At 36.2% G+C, this 20,082-nt stretch overlaps 1 protein-coding gene across 1 annotated transcript; it reads right to left on the bottom strand.

Moving 5' to 3' along the window:
* Positions 1-5,493: 5,493 nt before the first annotated feature.
* EFHB (EF-hand domain family member B) lies at positions 5,494-19,715 on the bottom strand. Its single transcript, XM_057381669.1, has 13 exons — positions 19,437-19,715; positions 19,291-19,350; positions 18,381-18,524; positions 16,973-17,153; positions 16,314-16,424; positions 14,536-14,662; positions 14,079-14,162; positions 12,303-12,370; positions 10,773-10,921; positions 9,759-9,966; positions 9,177-9,380; positions 8,495-8,676; positions 5,494-5,666 (listed from the first exon to the last, which is right to left on the bottom strand). Exons 1-13 carry the CDS (start codon positions 19,713-19,715, stop codon positions 5,502-5,504), a joined length of 1,962 nt encoding a protein of 653 aa, XP_057237652.1. The 3' UTR covers positions 5,494-5,501.
* Positions 19,716-20,082: the final 367 nt, after the last annotated feature.

The following is a 20,082-nucleotide window of genomic DNA, read 5'->3' as shown; positions in this document are numbered from 1 at the left end:
RGTTGTTGCCCTCAGCAATGACTTCTGACTCAGTGCAAAATCATTGTACACTCGAAACAACCCCTGCTCCCATGTTTGAAATACAGTAGTTGTTCCTAATGCTGTTACTGAGGGAAAYAAACTCTCAGTGCAGAGAGAGCTCCTGTCTGCCACTTTTAAATCCATGCTCACAATACTTCAGAAMATGTGCAGCAGAATCAGAGCAACCTCAGAAAAAGGTAACATGTCAGAAGAATACCTAGGATTAATTTCCATGCAGGCAATAGGTAAACAAGCAGTCCCCAGTCAGGACTCGGGAAKGATGTGACAAAGCTCTATAAATGTCTGTATTTGGAAATTGGTTTGTTTGTTGAATCTCCATGTAGACTGATTGTCTTAGAAAGGTTTAAAAGAAGAAAAGGGGCTAGTTTTCTCTTCAGTGTATTGCTAAAGCTGTGGAACTCCATTACAAAAGATGGTGTTAAGGCTACAGTACCAAAGTTTCAAGGGCGCACTGGTGAAGTTCCTAAAGAGAAAATGTGTTTAAGATCATTGAATGTAAGAAAAATACATGCTTTTCAGAAAAGTTCTTCCTTCCATTTAACAAATGAGGCTCTATTGGTTGAAACACTGGGAGACTGCTTGCAAGAAACATTGAAACTTTTGCCCGGACAGACTGCTTCTCCATAAACATGTATTTGACCACTGTCAGTTGGCACWCTGGGTTAGACAGAACCCCGGGGCTTCCCTGTGCAGCTACACATTACACTCATGTTATATTCATTGCTCACAAGCAAAAAGCTCTAAGTTTTGTCATGCATTAAGCCTTGTCAGTCACTGGGGGGGAACACATTCATAGTAAAGGAGTCCTACGTCATGGTGCATATCTGTCTTTAAAATCTAGAAAACTACTGTGAAAAAAAAATCACCCTATGATTAACTGATACCAACCCTTCTGCTCTTATTTCAGTCCTTTCCTTCACTCCAGATTCAAAGGAATACTTGACAGTTTCTGGAATCTGTAGAAAATGTCAAGGCTCATAGAAAAGCTCTTTCTAGAAGTACATGTTCTTAAGCTCCTCTGTCTACTTTTGATCTGATTGTGTGGCAGAACATTACCTAGTGATTATACACCACACACAGGATTTTTTTTTTTCTTTTTTAGAATACAGAATATTTGATCCTTATTACTTGAGGATCATAAAAAAGCCACATGACTAAAACCTGTCAGTGGTGCTCAGGTCCTCTTTTTTTTTTTTTTTTTTTTTTTTTCCAGATTAGGTCTTGGTTTTGCCATTTGCATTTACATCGAGGCCCTGGAATGAGGAGTGAGCTTTGAAAACACACAGAATACAGCAGATTTACTCTTTAGTTTTATTATAGAATTTAACACTTCATYTCCTAGGGTATAATCTCAGAACACAGCTACACACACCTGTGTCCCCAGGAATATAAATTTCCACATTCGGAAGCAGGAATGTGGATCCAGGATGCACAGTTCTCTACCAGTTCTGTACCTCCTCCAGGCCTCAGAGAAGTCACACACCTCTGGCAGAAATCAGCAAGCATCTGTCTTTGCAAACCAGAGCACAGTGGCGACTGTTTTARCTACCTTCTCCCCTGCAGATTAATCCTGATCAAAGATGACTAAATCTTGCCTACAGGTTTGTGTAATCTATGCTGGCATCTTCAAAATTAGTAGATTTTTAAAGAGTTGTAAAGAAATACAAATGCCATTGGACCTACTCAGCCATGGTCGTATTTAGTGTTTCTCTGGCATGCCTAAAGCTGTATGCAGCTGCTAGAAAGGCATTCTGGCCATCCAGCAAGGCAATAGTGCTCTGTGGCAGACTGTCAGATGCCAGTAACTGGTGTCCAAAGAAATGCATCCTAATGGCAAACAGCAACAAATTAGGCYGTGTAAGTCATTCCAAAAACAACCTACCTGCTCATACCTTCTGGCAAAACAAAAACTTTAATCATCATTCTCGGCACTTTTCTCCAGTACCTCCTTTTCTTTTTAGACATCCATTTGAAGTACTCTTCTTGGTATAAAAGATTATTAKCATTCTATTTAGCACACAAACAATTATGTACAGCTGTTTAGAAACCAAACCAAATAAACAAAACTGGCCCTTCATTTCAAGGAATGAGTTCAAGGACAAAGACATTTACYTGATCAGATAAATCACTGAAAACCAGTAGTTCCTGATATACAGAAAAAAAAATAATCTCTTTAAGACAGATATATTATCTATAAATAATACTATGGCAAGGCCTACATTTCTGTGGAAGACAGTGAGCTGGATCTTCAGCATCTCAAACAAAAGTCATTGCACAGATATTTTTCATTAGAGAACTGAAATAATAACAATAATAACAACAGAATAATCAAGTCCAACATCTGCTTTACTTAGAACAAGTCACTGCCAAAAAAGTCATACTAGCTATGCATTCATACTCACATTCCAATCTGTATTAATATTCACACTCTAAGAGCCAGAAATACAGAATGAATAAAAAAGTCATTTTGCACTTTCAACTCTTCAATCTCATCTATGACAGGTGTTTTTAAGTTGGAAGTTTTTATTGGAAGTTACTTTCCCTCTCATGGCTTTTGGGGAAAAGCAAAYACTGACCTCTATCTCTGTATATAGGAAGACCTCCCTGCTATGCTCCTGGAAACAAATACATCTGCTCTAAAATGAACTTTGTTCATTTGACAATACCGATTAAAAATACATCATTATTAAATATATTATTCTTTGGAATAATCATCACAGTGAAACAGAGATTAATGGAGAAATAATACACAAGTATCTGTGCTTTCATCCAGTGTCTATTTTTATATAATGGAAAATTCCATTAAGAAAATTTGACCCAAAATGTCTAGAATTCACTGATTTTTAACAAAATATTTACCTTTGTTACAATTTGATGTTTACTTTTGTCCACAGTCTCAGACAACATGTGATTTTTAAATATAACTGTTAACAGAATAAATTGCCTCARGCACTAMATTTAYACATTAACTCTTGGAACACATGGCTTTTGAGTCAYAGTGAAGGTTGTTTTCACAACTCTYCYTGAAAATAGGGTGCCTTTAATACAGCCCATGGGTTAGTGCAAGGTAGAGTGCTGTCCTGGTCACATCAGCTCCAYACCTCGAATTATACTGAAATAAAACCAAATCTTTTATTTTCTGTCATTTGTAATATATTGAGGGAACATAAAAATTACAGAACACAACTTGCAGCTTTAAAGCTTAAAAACATGTCACTGAATCCCCATGCTGGGAAGCCAAACAGAAATGAAACAAAAATCTACACCAAATCTCTGTGTACACAAAGCATTTTAAAAAAGGAAACAAAAGGAYTGGGGAACTCCTGAGAAGTCGCTGTCTGTGTCACAGTGATTAAATCTTTCAGGGGCCTCCTAATCAATATTGTGATGGAAAACAAGCACCTACAAGAAAAAATTACAGCTCTTTTCGGTAATTAATCATGTAAAGCTTTAGAAGGGCAATTTTAAATCCAAACTTGAAAGAAAATCTTTAGTCTGGGTTAAAAATATAACAAGAAAACTAAACCATGATTTATCAGTCTTCTTCATTCAGGACTTATTTAGCAGACTGACCAAGAACAATGTTAATTCCATTTCACTGACAAAGGAAAGTATTCTACAGAAACTAAAGGAATAAAAGTGGGTATTTTTAGAGTAGATTAAATGAACAAGCACAACAGATCTTATATATATATGTATGCATACATACACACAGATACCATTCACAGAACTGTACCTTTTTTTAAAATTTTTCCCTGAAGTGAGCTTGAATCTTTCATCTAAAATTGTCTATTGAAGAAGAAAAATACTTTGCCTAAAGTAATTCTCTCCAATGCTTTTGAAACTTTGCTGCAACACAGGTAAAGGATTCTTCTGTCTCACATAGTATGAGCAGAAAAGAAGCTTTAGAGAATTTCACTGAAAGTGGTAAAATTCTAACATAATGAATTCTATTGAAATTAGTGGTACATTTATCTTTCTGTCATGATGCCACTTGGGACAGTCAGTCCATGCARAGAGTTCCAGAAAGATGGGGAGGCAAGGCAGCAACAGTGCAGAACAATATTCATTCACAGCAGGAAAGAGTTGCCTTCATCAAGCAGCATTTCCACCACCTGCCCCCTGGAGATACCAGAACGCAAATACTTTCTACTTGATGTAAGACAGCTAATATTATTGCTACAAAAATAATGTAAAAAAAGGGTCTGGCCTGCAGATTTATGTAACAAACTAGTAAATGACCAGCTCCTACAACACAGACAAAAGAGGAATCTTAACAATCACATGAAGAGAAGGTTACAGTGAAATTTTAAGCTGATATTACATGTGCATTTCCAATATTTAACAYAGCAGAACTTTTACTTTCATTGTAGAACTCGGTAACACTTTCAGCTGGCAATGTTCTCCAGATCTTATTAATGTATTTAAAGCACCAATAGATGAGAAAGTAGTATCCTCCTTGAAATCCCGTGAGTTAATATTTTCTTTCAAATTTGAAAGTCTAGAAGTAATATTTCTCATTGTTAATAATGAACAATTTCCATCTGTTTTACACCAAAGTTCAGTACTGTAGTAGAAGAGTGAACAATCCAATCACAGTTCCTTATTTTAGTATTATTTGCTTACCATTGTTTGTTCTTATTGGACTTTATACATATTCACTGAGATTTGCATAATGATCCTCAAGTGTTTCCCATTAATGGCTGTCCCTCTTCCCAAGAAACCACATTGGTAACAGATGAATAKCTGGCTCTCTGAAAGCCCTCACAAACTTTTCTGACTACCCAGCCTGAGCTTTTATGTCATGTTTATAACATAAACACCTCTCATTATCCGTTCTTTTTTCTTGATTGTGAAAGCTGAATACTATTAAATAATAGTCATATGGTTGTATAAGGAATAGAAGCCTTCTGCCACACAACTGGACATTCATTTCTGCACTTCCTAAGCTACTGGCTTTTATGGAGTCTATTTCATGACAGCACTTTAGATCCCACACCTATTATTATGCAGCTTCCTTACTACTTTACTGTAAAGTACTTTCTCACATGAACTTTTAAACATCTCATACACTTTGTCAAAACCAGATCTCTATTGACAAGAATTACGGAACTTGAGAAGAAAGGCAATACGCTATTATATGATAATAACCTTCAAGAGGTCTTGAATATCTGAAACATTTATCTTTAGTACTTTCAAAAGTATCTTTCCATTTATAAAAGAAAAAAAGAAAATTTAAAAAATGCAAAATGGAATACAAGATGAATATTTGTATTAGATTCACAAGCATGGATACCAGTTCCGACCAACTGCAATGATTCATGCATATGTGGTAAACCCACTACTCAGAAAGAGAGCATATATATAAATACACATATAAATATTTATTGTATTCAGCATCAGAATTCTGACTGATGCTACCTTAAATAAAAGCAAAGTCCACAGAACAGAATCAGAGACTAGAATTTTATGTGTGATTCATGTATCATATTCAGTATATTCCATATACTTTCTTCACAATCACAAAGCTCTTTTATCTCATGTTTTGTACACACTTGCTTCCATAGTTCTTCAAACCTTTCATCTGCAACATTCATGCCAATATTGTGGAGCACTTCTTTAATCTACAAAAAAAAATACAAAATAATACAGTTCATGTAATTCTGGTAAGCACTTGGTTAAACTATACAGAGTCTAGTTTTTACATATTTAGCAATCTCTAATTGCCAAAGAATATTTTCCCACTCTTAAAACTACAGACCACATCCTGCATCCTTAACCAAAGAAGCTCCTATTTAAATAAATCTGAATCGTATTTCAATGGAAGATAAAGTGATATTGGTGCACTGCTTTAACACTGGGAAGAAATCAAACACAGAAGACTCAGCGAAAAATAAATGTCTTTTAAAAGCCCTAAATCAAGTTCTATTTATCCACCCTATTTTTGCTGTCTGCAGTTACCAGCACAGATCAGATTATTTTATTATCTGCATTTCACAACAAGACTACCATACACAATATCATCAGCTAGTACGGGTAAGTGGGTGAAGTGACAAAAGTGAAATGGTCTACATCAACTTTGGGCCTTGTTCTTATTTTACACCAAAATAACTCAGCACAAGGGACGTTTTCCATATTTTCTTACTTGGGTGCTTCCTGTTGCATGCCTCATTACACTGACTTGACTCATTMGAAGAAGGTAACTTTAGAAGAATACTGACATACCCTGTGCTTCTGTTAATATCAGCAAACATTTGGCTTCTTCAATTGTATCATATATGTGTGTGTACATGTGTGTTATATCTATGCTATGGACATTTTATGCATGCTTTGATCAAGCAGGACTTTTATCACAGTCAAATCAATCTTTTTGATCATCTTTCTCTAAAACTGTCTTTTGTATAAATATAGGACTGATCCCATTATATCAAATTTTCAGTTTCATCTTAGACAATATATCTATGAAAGTTTATGCAAGCTGAAATTGCAGGAGAAAAAAAAAGGGACTGAATTTTGTTTCTTTAATCATAGGCATTATTTCATTTAAACCAATCATATTACCCACAAGTAAAACATAACAGACCTGATCCAATGCCTTCAACAAGCTAGAGAATTCTAAAAGTTAGACTGAAAGCAATATTCCATCACAGGATACCACTGCAGGGARAACAAATGCTCTCATAATTTGGCTTTACCATATTTAGAGAGAGCTCTGTCCTGACTCATCAACTGCTGTAAAATCATCACTGACCAAACCACAGAATGTTGTGTGCAGACAGGATTAAACTCGCTCTCACCTAYCATTAACATGATCATGCAGCATATAAATTACACACTATTCCTCAATTACATAATTTCTATTCTCTTCAACAGACTGGAGAGAATTTCAGTGAAGAAAACAGCAAGCCCAAGAACTATTTCGTTCTTCTGCAACACGATGAGTCGCCTGATKAAACTATTTTATAGTCAGAATTTGCCTTCATTTCTACCAGTCTTTACAAAAKCTGGTAGTATTAAATTATTCTGGGCTTTCATCTAATAATAACAGCGAATAATCATATAATAATTTAATTAACTATGATTTTTTCAAAAACATTAATTATACATAYCAAAACAATAATCATGAAATTCCCAAACAGTTAATTTCATGAACATAGGGTGTTTCAACTGACTCAGAGGTGATTCTGACTAAATTCTGTATAGCTGGTATAGTCTAMAATAGAGTATGAAATCTCAGGACATCTTATAACTTCAAAGAAGAGTTCTATCTACTACAGCTTGRCAGATGTAATTGGCTTTTCAATGAAGCATGAATTCTATTTACTGTTAGCTATGTGCTGCACTCCTGCTTTCAGAGCTAGATTATTAAGTAGTAAATGCTCATGCACACAACATTCTGACAAGGCATTTTATGGGTATGTATAGAACATGACACCACACCTTTTACCCCCGGTGACTAACTAGCAACATCCTTTCCTGTAAGATTTATTCAAGTTTCAGATCTGCTTTCAAACATGACTAAATATTTAATATAATGAGTAGTAGAGAAATAAGTTGCCATGATTTCTTTTCTCATTTTAGATTGGATTTTCACATTTCATTACAATTCCCTCATAAATTGTACTTAAGGAAACAAAGTTATCATTTAATATTTTTTCACTATAAATCACATACAAATGTAAGAACAAAGTGGTAAACAATACTGAAGAAGAAGCAGCAAAGTTGTTTTATTACTTATGTGGGAAAAACTCTGGTCTCTGAGAAAACAGAGTGGTAGGAGCCTGCAGAGGTATCAGAGAGAAAAATTATGGAGTCCCCAAGTAGGTCCCTACAGTCTCTATGTCCCATCTTCCTCTTCAGAATTATGAGACAGCACAGCATTGCTGTGTGACTACCAACGTSTTCTATCACTGCACAAATCCTTTGTAGATCTGAGCCTACAACTGTGACTCAGCAGAGCATTTAAAAGTTATATTCAAGTGGTTTTCTGAATTTGTCATTAGCAAAACCTGTCAAGTTCCTCTGAGGAGAGACACTCTTGGTAGAATTTTCCACTAAACAATCCTCTGTGATAGAAATTCTTTTTATACRCTTGTAAAAATCTTCTTCTGGTGCTTTTTAAGAATAACTTAGATTAGGAGACCTTTGGAGATCCTCCGTCCAACAACATAATCAAAGCAGGGCTAACTTTACTATTAAACCATGTTGCCTGAGACCTTGCTCAGAAATCTGAATATGTTGGATTTCAATAAAATTAATATCTACCATCTTTATGAATAACTTAGAATGTGAAGAGTACATATTTTTCAGATAGTTGAATGGATGTAAAGCAAGATGGTAATGCTGCAGAAATGAGTTTTACAGCCTGTTTATTGGATAATATTACTTCCCACTCCTACATGGCTAGTGGAACAATTATTGTGGAAGAATATTCTGAAGAAATTCACTGTACCTCTGCCTTTGGTCTCTTTTTTAAAAGATCTCTCTCATACACTCCCCTTTGACCGAAGACAGATGGGAACAATACTGCAAAACCAGTGCCCTGGTCACCATAGTTAGTTGTGTCACTGAGGCGGCGAACTCGAGGAACAGGAATATCTGAACGAATACTTGGCATACCACACAATGGATAACCTGTGAAAAAAAAAAAATCAATCCACAGGGATCATGGAGTTATAGTGCCAGGGAGGATAAAACATTTTGCATGAAGTAAGAAGAAACGTGATGCTTTGACTGACATAGGTTTGATAAAAAGTTATATCATTTTCTTCCTCGTATCTTTTTTTACATTTTTAGAAATCCTGGCTTCAGCTACATCATGAAGCACGAAAAGAGGAACTTGCAGTAATATACCAGTACTTAGTATTTCCAGCTGGAAATATTTTAGGCAAATCCAAGGAGATATGGCTCTCCCGAAATTACTAGCATGACTTCCCAAAGACATCTGATTAACATCAATGTTTTGAACAGACTAAAGCTTCCAACTTCCAAGCAACAATCTTAAAAAAAACTTAGCTTAGATAAATTAATTCACAATGGCACATTGCTGAACCTGTAGCAATACTTTTTAACTTTGCTCCCAATTGTGTCTTAAATAATGTTCAGAAGTGAGCAGCACAGTCCACYGTACTTACAGGATCCTGGGATACCATCTACTGCAGCACTATACTGAGAAGATGTTGTTTGATAATTTTCATAAATACGGCCTGTTGATCTTGGAAGTGGTTTTGGTGTCTTTTCTGAGCTTCCTGGTTCTTTTAATATGAGATGCTCCTGCTTCACCAGTGGTTCATCATCTTTCGTTGTGTCTTCAGGAAGATAGGCATCTAAATTTTTCCCTATATACAAAAATTATGGTACAGCCAAGATATACTATCAAAACATTATAGACTAAGAGGCAAAAAAACATTGCTTATATAACTGTAAAGGAGGTAAAATAATTCATCTGCATTTCTGATTATGCTTCTAGGAGATGTTTTACTTTCTCTTGATCTGCAGTATTAAGGAAACTTCCCAGYGACAATCTCAGTGAGCAACACAGGATTCCAGGATTCTGAAACACATTTGAAGCTGAGATGCTGCTGGTAGTTAGCAAGGTAAATGCACCCTCTAAATCCTACACTTCTAAAGGAGCATCTAGTTTAAAACAGCAATGTCCTTTCAACAGCTATTCTAACAAGATCATCCCCACAATTTCCCAGTATTAAGGCATCTACCTTTTCTAATTATTTTTTCTTCAAACTCTTTAACACCCATTTTATCTTTCCAGTTCAGAAAGTTTATAAAGTCTCGGTAATTAATCAGACCATCCTTATGCAAATCACAACAGTCAATTAAGCAATCCAGGAGCTCATCATCTAGATTCACATTCAGCTGAAAAAAGATCTTTCGTAGGTTGTCTTTGTGTATAATTCCATCACCATTCTATTATAAAGAAAATAAAACAGTTGTTATATTCTATGGTTCCCATCATAAAGTAACTTCAGCAAAAGAAACACATACACGTTTATCAAATAKATATCCAGATATACAAATTGCATCAGAAACACCATTTCAAGAAGAGCTATCATTGCTGAGTACAAAAATAAACCCTAGGTATTTTACAAATGAGAAATCTGAATATAAAAGTGTCAAAAAGTAATTTTCAACTTATATAATACAATAATTTGAGAGTAAAGGTGTGACAGGGTATTGTGACAAGATAACAATTTAAACATAAATGTTGAGGAAAAGCTAAAATGTCTTTGAAAGTAAGACATCAATCATTCTGTATACATTACAATTAATGTTACATATGAAATGTCAATTATATTTTTTTTTCCAGAGAAAAAGAAAGAAAATATCTGAAATTCTGATGCTTGGCAACTCAGCCAAAAAGTACAGCTCAGAAGAAAATATGAACATAATCCTTTCCTCTGCTTTCCCTTACAAAGAAATGCCAAATTTAGAAGTCCAAAAATTGCTAAGATTACTCCTGCTTGCATGCCCCTTGCTCCCTCTAACTTGAATATTTCAAATAGTATTGTAAAAAGCTTCAAGTACCATTGTGTCTAATTCCATTGCATTCCACAGAAGATGAAACATACAATAACGGTGAAGTTACCTTCACAGTTACAGCATTCATTCGTATTTACCTTGCTCTGCTTATGTTCCTTCATGTCTTATCTCTACAGCACAAGAGCACTAATGTCACACATTCCTTTACATTTGTACCTTTTCAGAGCACTAACCTYATCAAAATGTCTTAATGCTGCCAGTAACACATCAAAATTCTCATAGTTAGCTTTCTTCAAGTTTTGCCGAACTGCAGTCAAAATAACTCTGTCCTTCCCACGGAGGAATTCACACGGAACCCGGACATGAAGAAGATCATTAACATCTATGAAAATTAACAATTCCGCGATTAGTTGTGCATATGCAAAAAAACAAACATTTACAAAAAATAAACTAAAAAAAAACTTGCATTCTATAGGAAAAGGAGAATTTCAGTTTCAAGATGCTGATTTTCAGCACTGTTGAACAGCTGATAGAGCAATTTCATTACAAGATCAAAGGGTCCATATGATTATTTCTCTACTCACACCCAGCTAACATAAAATTTTTTGGATCATAATGTAGCTACACAAACCTATCTACCGCTTCCAAAAGCTTCTGAAAGCAGTGGTTGTTAGTCAATGTCCAGATAATTGAGCAAAAGAGAACATGTATCATTAATCTACCACTTCCAGTCTGTCATGTTCCGGATACTTATGAGAACCAATGTAATATTTTTGATAAGTATATATCATTGGTTTCGAGAAAGACAATGTGCTATTTTTRTGTCACTGTTGCTACATTCTATATATCCTAATTCTATTAATATTTTTTAACACTTTGGCACACTGAGCTACAATCTTCATTCAAATCCCCAAAGACACTCAGGTCACTCTCTAGAGTGCAAGAAGTTAATAAAGAGTTTAGTAACAAGTATGAGTAGCTTGCCTAAGCCCCCTCTAACAGCAATGTACAAGCATTGTCTTTTGCTTGTTAATAATGAATTCTTTTGTTYATTTCCTGCTGCTCTTCCTTATAGCACAAACTTTATTACATTACATAGTAAAATATGTAAAAGCTTACACACTCTCCCAACAGGCTTTCTCCTGTCCAAATTAATTAAATAACTTTGATCCACTTTATTTTTTTGCTTCCCAATCATTGACTGTATACCCTAGTTATTGAACATAATGTTAAAACACCATCAACCCCAACATTGACTATTTGAGCTGACTAGCTTTCTAAATTTTGTCATAATGAAAATTAATAGGTTTTTCTATTTTTACTCTCCTTTCTGTCTCCTTGCAATCTTCAGAAACTTATTATTCCTATTTACTGTTCCTTGTTACYTTTGCTCTTTTTAGAGAAGTGCTGGAAAAGTCATTGAGAGGGAAGATGCATAATTGATTTAAATAGCCATTTTAATTTGTCACTTTGATGTTAATAAGGGTTTTCTCCCATTCTGTTACATCCAATCACAAAGATTTTAAAAGAGAAAAAAAACACCACATGATAATCCCAAACCTAACGCTTCTTTATTTATAGTATTTATTTTTTGTCTCCTAGCAATTCAAATCCTCTCAAATTCTCATTCCAAAAATTTGCTGTAGATAAAATTTTGTACCTTGCCTCTTAAGATTTTAGGAAACCTATATACACAACCAACAGAAACTACTTCGGCATAGTTTCATCAGCAAGGTAAGATTTTATTCTGCCCTTGAACTTACCGTATTCATCATGAGGGATCATCAATCCAAATGTATGGTCTGGGGGWACATTCATAGTGTCTGCTATACTGTCAATAAGGACATTTCTTTGTTAATTGTCAGTTTATTAGTAGCCAAAATAAAACCTCTGACACTATTAAAAAAATACTATATAATTAGAGATTATACATATAGTTCACCTAAAATTTATTGGGACTTTGTTTCAAAGTTACCATTTCAGAAAAACATCCCTTTACAAAGCTGATTAGAACATTCCCTATTTGTAATGTAACACAGCCAAATGTAAACATTAACTTTTTGAACATTTATGCTCATTAAAAGGAAAAATATTCTATCCTATTTTTTCCTAAGAAAATGATAGAAATGTCAGAAAGGTGCAATAATAGTCAAATAATAGGAGTATTTAGGACAAAATCCCCARCTGAAACACCTCAAATAAACTACTTTTGGCTAACATGAAAAAATTGAATCACATCTCTGCTTTTCCACATGCAATTTTGTGTCTACCAAAATGAGCAACTAAGCCTGTATCCATGTGGGAAACTTGGATACAGACTCAGACTTTATTAASCAGAAATTGAGGATTCTGTTTGTGACATTAAAAAACTGTTTGTTTATTTCATTGCAAAAGGTGTAATGCTCATTTTATTTTTAATAATTAAATAATCAAAAATCCCCATCGGAATGGAAAAGATAACCAGTGCTGTGTTCTAAAGCACAAACAAACAAAAACACACACAGAAGTGAAAACACCGTAACCTAAAAACTATTATGTGAATTTTCCTTTTATCATTTTCATATCACTCATAGGATGCAGATGATGTAAAATTCACTAAGATTAGGTTAGTCTCTATATGTCTAGTAATATTAGTGCTGGGTTTCAGCCTGCACTGTAACCCATCCCTGACTGATCACACTGTCTCATGTTGCTCATGCTCCAGGTCTATCTCACAGTAAGTTGGGACACAGTGAAGGGGAGAGGAGAAACTGACTCATATTTGTGTTCACTCCTCACATGTACTTATGAGCACACTTCTCCAGATTCACTTACRCCTGGGATCTTGAGTTTAAAATTAACTTTTGCTACCGAAGTCAAAAATGCTGTTTGTGAGCCTTCAGACACATTTTTACAGAAATCTAGAGCCTTTGTATACATTCAGGAGCCCTAGATTTGCAGCACACCTGGATCCTGCCCCCACTGTACCTTGCGACTTCTGTGGTGCTTGTTAAGCACTGTTCCTGATTACAGTTAGAAAACCGTTCCTGACTGCTTCATAAACCTCAGTCATTCTAATGATTCAACTGAGATTGGTTAAAGCTGCTAGGTAATAATTCAATTTAGTGRCATCTCCTTTTCCAAGGAAGAAATAAAGTGAGATTACAAATGATGTAATAAAGATGACTAAAAACAGTGTCAGAGAAATTATCAAATCCCAAAGCATTAGGGGAGATGTTTCAGTTCTCTCAAACCCTCCTAACTGCAAAAATATGGGAAAAAATGTCTTAAAGAGTGCTTGTAAGCTGTTTAATATAAATTTGATCAATTCAGATACAGACCACTTAAACAGTAAGATCTAAYTCCATTACATAGTCAGAGTAACTTGTAGTACTTATCAGACTAATTAGGGCAAGTAGAAGACCTTTTTCTGTTAAATGAGAGCTGCACTGGAAGCACTGAATACACAGTTATATTTTTTATCCAAAAGATAAAAATCAATTGGAGAAATGGTAAAAGTGAGTGAATTTTGTGCTTGGAAGGTATCTTTGCTTACTTACGGATCAAAAGGTTTTCCAACCAAAGGCTGGTATTTTTCCTTGAAATCATCACTTCGTTTTGACACAAGGTGTGGTGCTCTCTTCCTACAAATTATGAAAATAACTCCTGCACATATTTGTATAAAAATATTCAAGATTTTTTAAAAAAAACTTCTAAACATTATTATATATTAAAATAAAACAGCAACTCCTCTCAAGACAAACACAAACTTATTAATTAAAGTATCATGCTACTTAAAATCTAAGGACTTCACATAATGCCTAAGACATGCTAAGTGCTGTTATATGGTAAAAGTGATTTGGATAAACTGTTCTTAAAATCATACCTTGCATCTTCTATTTGGTTCAATACAGCTAAGGATAGGATCATGAGATACACCATTTTCTTCAAATATGAAGACCCACTCTTCTTGATATTTCATYCCATTAAATAACTAGTTAACTCATTGCAACTTACGAATCCAGGTCCAAGACCCAATTTAAGCTGTTGGCTGCATTTCGCCCATCTGCAAAGTGAGGGGTTTCCTTTCCATAAACATAAGACTTGTTGAAGTGTGAGTTATACTTCCTATTGACTGGTTCCCCTGCAGAAAAAATAGGCATTTCAACCTGTGTAATACACCTCGAAAAGAAAAATGTACCCAGTATCTTCATTCTTAAGACAAAACAATGAAGAAACAAAAGCAAGTAGCTAACAAATCTGTTCAATTAAAGATAAATATTTTGCATTCCTCCTGTTTATTGAATAGTTAGGAATAATCTCATTGTCAAAAGTGAAGATAAAAGGCAAAATAAAAAGCAAAAACTGTCTCAGTGGTAAAATAGCTGGATGTTCTTTTATGTCTGATTAAAAGTGAGACCAACAGAATAAATGAAACCATGTAGCCTAAGTGGTGAGGGTCATGCAAACAAATTGCTTTACAATGTCTATACCTGTGYTGTGTACCATTTGATTTATTGTTTGTTTTTAACATATGCAAATATGTTCTTGAGGTGATACATTTTCAGATATGCTCTTGCTATGTTTTTTTGTCACAGAAAAAAAAAACCTGGCATTCTTTTTCTTCAAGGTCTTTTCAATCACCTTCTAAAAAGAATGATAATTAGAACTTTCAAAAATATTGTTAACTGTAGGGTTTCTAATAAAGCCTTCATATGGCTATATGGCAGTGTAGAATTTTTATGCAATTCCTGGGGCACATAGTTGACTTTTGTTCTGTCAGTCTGTTTCTGGCTTGGCCTCTCCATGATCTGGTGGATGGAAGTTACAAAAGAGACAGAAACAGATAATGAATGATTCTACTAAAACACCCAAGATAGGCAGGGAAGAGGGGAAATAAAATTACGGCTTTGGTCGATTTATACCAATACTATTTGTAGTAGAATTTCTCAGTGACACAACAAAGTACTATAATTTCACATCTATGTAATGGTCTCCACATAAAATTTACATTTTTGGCTAAAGTGAAAGTCATGAAACTGGGAAAAATAGAAGCAGCTGCAAAATGAATATATGTACTGCATTTTAGAGTGCTATTTGTCACTCTACTCCTGTGCACACCTGTGAAATAAAGGGTGACCATGCCTGGGCAGACCACATCACGTAGGTATAGGCCCCAGAGGCTGATGGAGTACAGGCACAGCCCACTGGAAGGGCAGAGACAGAGGCTGTGGGACAGACCCAAGGGGAGGATGCCATATGCTGAGGAACCTGCATTCCAGAGAGCCACTCAGCAGCCTGGAATTCTTTGTAACCAGAACTTAATGCTAAACTCCTCATCAGAAAGTCTGACTGCTCTGAAATTCTGTTTGGATCCTGATGCAAGAGAGGAACTAGAGGAAAAATAACTAAAATGAGTTGGGCTCACAGTCTGTGACTTTAAATCTGAGATTGTTTTCAGTGGCATAGATGATACCAAACTAAATAAGCAACCAGGGTTGCTATGAATTTCTAGTTTCCTGGAAATATTTTGCTCTTCAAATAGCACCCAAAAAAAATCTTCCAAAAAGGCTTCCAATTCCTTCATTAAGTTCTTATACTGTTTTCAATGCCCATCATGAGATCATGGTTTCTCAGTTGCATGTTTTTTTATGTAATTATCTTTTTAATAATTTATATTGTATTAATACAGTAGTTACAAGTAATAGTTTTCATCTCAAAAAATAGCATGCAGTATGTACTGAACACACATAGAGAAACTTTCTATAGGGTTTCTTATCAGCCTTTGAACGTACCCACGTAATAATCTTCATGTGACAGAACATACAAATCATGTGCTTCTCTCGCTTCTTTATCCACTTCCTCGGAGGTTTTTGGTGGATTTACCACCTCACCAGCTGATATATCTGGAAAAAAATAAATAATGTATGGTTGCGGGAGGTTTGGAGGTGGATGTTTTGTTTGATCCGTTCTTAATTGTAAATAGTATCTTGTCAGAGAAGTTGCTAATATTGGGGAAGAATGACACTTCTTACCACATTTCTAGTCAATCTAYAGTCAATGTAATAACATAATGACATGGGACTAGGGAGAGATTCACAGAAACCCAGATGGACAGAACTTCTGCAAGAAAGCTACATGGGCAACACAGATACAATTTCCTCTAGTCTAGGGAGGAAAGATACGTATGTCAAGGAAGTTTCTCTCATTAGACAGATCAGGAAGAAAGCCAGAAGTTCTACTAGTTACCATATGTTCTCAGTTGCTTCTTTCTTCATCGGAACCGAAAAATTTTTAGGCCTTTCAGTAATTGTCATATAATAACTCTTCTGTTAAAATGGAGTTGTTGGAATTATAGAGCATGTGTCAGATACTAAACTGAAGATTGTCAGATACTAAACTGAAGATTATCTTGTATTTACAGGAAACCTGTTTTAATCGCAAATTTTCCTACCTTTCAAGACTTTCATTCCAAATGTAGTATTAATTATATCCAAGCCCTCAGGTAACCTGGAAGATTGATCATGTGATCTACCCAAAGGTGCTTCACGATGACTGGAGTAAATTGCTTCTTTCATGCTTTGCATCTTTTCTTGAAATTCACTTTTATTAGCTGGATTTATCAATGAAGCTGCCTGAAGAGATGACAAACAATACCGGAGGCAGGAAAACCAGCAAACTTTGAACATTCACACCTCACTATGACTACTCACACAAAATTTGCTGGTGTTCTAATGAGATCTTACAYGGTTACACTGACATAATTGTATCCACCTAGTTGCAAACCAAAACTGTATCTTGAGAGAAGACAACTAATAATCAGTGCAATGCTGAATTTCCAGCTAAATAAAATACTTATGGTAAGGTAGATTTTTTATTTTTATGCTAGTTTTCCCCTTGTTAATCTACACATTTTCTGACTAAATCTTTCTTAGCTCACTATCCATCAAAGTAATTGAGACTCTGGAGAAGGCTTATTATTAGACTCTCACTGAATGTAATATAAAGAAAAATTGAGAGAAGTACAATTGATCCAAACCCATGTTTAGCAAACTCACTAGGCTTCCAACTSTTCCTCTCATTAATATTTAATTAATAATTCAAAGTCTTCAACAGACAGTATAGGCTAAACAGATCAACCCATTCAACTTAAAACTTTTCAGGAGGGACACCAAAACCTGGTTGTCTTTTATTTTGGATATGCCTAATAAATGTCCTACTCAACATCCTCTAAAACTAGAACTTACTTCCTTCATAAAAGTGCACTTTACCAACACAACTGCTATTTTTAGAAATATGAACATAACTCTGTGATAAATCTACCAATGATCTCTTCAGTTGATTGATTATAGATTACATAGGTAATTTCTAAATAACATACACAAAATAGTTTGACATATCCAAACCATGACTTTTTAGCTAACAAAATCAGTTTCAAGCCAAGGGTAAGAAAGCATACATAATAATTGCACCAAACTACAACCACATTCTCAGATAACAGCTCTCTTGCTAAGAGCTCAACTGGTTTTACCTCTGTAACACAGAAGAAGAAAGTAGMAAAATTTGTGGGTAGAAGACTTCCATTAACTTAAATCTTGAAATGAAATTAATAATTCAGGAGTCACTACAAAATGTCACCAATAAGTCACTGAAATTCAAATATTTCCCTATTTCAATATTGCTAAATATATTCTATGATTTTACCTCAGAACTCAGGTAATTYACAACAGCTGTGAAATGCTGCACTMTAAATCACTCAACCATGTACGYATATTCCTGACTAYGAGGAAAWCAGCTGCTCTTATTAAGAACACTCTTAAGARGTTCATTCTTAAACAAAAGTAAKTGAGTGACATTCTTACAGTGATTTYRGAGGTTGTCTTTATGCCATGYGTCAAGTGACTTGCAATGTCGGGATCATTTGCTGTGCCATAGAATATTATTTTAGCACCAGGAGCTGGATCTGTTGTATTTCGAAACTTTCGCACAACACTCGGAGTAACGGGCTATATGTAAGGCAAAGCAAAAAGCAATTTACACCATACATTCACAAAACATTAATGAAAAGAAAATGTACTGCAGAYATTTCAGTGTGATTCCAGAGGTAAAAACAAAGTATAAGGATGCTTTAGGGTTGTAATACATGCATATGCCCCTGCAGATGCTGATTATGTGGGCATAAGGTCAAAATAACCCAGCCTGAATGTTATCAAACTAGCATTGCTAARTTTCAACGCTTCCCATTTTTAATTTGGGTAACAGCTACTTCACATGTTCTTGATGAAAACTAGATGTTACACTTGTAAATTTCAGAAACMTTTAACCTGATTCACAGCAATCCCACCATCAATAAAGCAATTTTGGAAATTATATAAACCAGAGTGTTGGTGATTTTTTTAATTATCATTTAAAGGATTCGTTCTATTTATAGGATCCCTTTGTGTCTCAGCAGCCTCCGACTCTCCACGGGTATTGAGAAGGGCCAGTGGGAATCACAACTCTGACAAGCATCCTTATAAAGAAGAACCTCTATCAGAAGCACCAATAATCCCCAATTAATTACTCTAATAGTATTAATAGAGGGAAAAAACTGTCGAAAACAATTCTATTTAGTCCCAACTAAGCAAGCATGGTAATTTTGGTAAAACACGTGGAATGAAAATGACCTGCCAGAAGTAGTGACTAAAACTAATACTGAAATAAGGGATAGTTTCAAATGACAAGGGATGTATAGAAAAGCCTCCTGTAGGAGCCTCTTCAAAACCAACTTACCCTGAGTAACTCTTTGGGAGAACTTGTAACCGTCTTGTCTTCGGGACATAAMTTTTCAGCCTAAACAATGCAATCAAAAAATAAATAAGGCAAAACGAAAGTCATTGTAATAATRCACAATTAGCCAAATTCGGATCTGACGCTACGCATGGGATGTAGTCATTGCCCCCGTTYTGACGGGTGAGAAGAAGCCATAGCCAATTCTGGAAGAGAGGGGTCTCGCAGGGAGACGCGCCTTCCCCTCCCACACGCTGCCCCTTTTCCAGCCCCTTTCCCGGCGAGACCCCGCTCCAGAAAGGCGCAGAGAGGGACGGGTGGTTCCACAGCACGGCTGGGACTGCGGCGGCGAAGTCACTCACCCTCGGCTCCTCCGGAGTCCCGTCGGGGGCCCTCTCCTCGGGGCAGGGCGGCAGCTGTTCCGCCATGGCCGCCGCTTACCCTGCTCGCTCGGTAACGGCGGCGGCGGCGCCGGGAGCGCTCGTGCGAGGCGGGCGGTGCGGCCGCCCCTCACAGCGCTCCGCCATCCCCTCACACCATCGCCCCCCGTCCTGCCCCTCACAGCGCTCCGCCATCCCCTCACACCATCGCCCCCCGTCCTGCCCCTCACAGCGCTCCGCCATCCCCTCACACCATCCCCTTCACACCATCGGCCCCCGTCCTGCCCCTGACAGCGCTCGGCCATCCCCTTCACACCATCGCCCTCCGTCCTGCCCCCTCACAGCGCTCCGCCATCCCCTCGCACCCATCGCCCCCCGTCCTGCCCCTCACAGCGCTCCGCCATCCCCTCGTACC

Source organism: Malurus melanocephalus, unplaced genomic scaffold, assembly GCF_030028575.1.
Source record: "Malurus melanocephalus ecotype Western Australia unplaced genomic scaffold, MMel_1.1 scaffold_521, whole genome shotgun sequence".
Taxonomy (NCBI): Eukaryota; Metazoa; Chordata; class Aves; order Passeriformes; family Maluridae; genus Malurus; species Malurus melanocephalus.
This window is presented reverse-complemented; position numbering and strand designations above follow the sequence as displayed.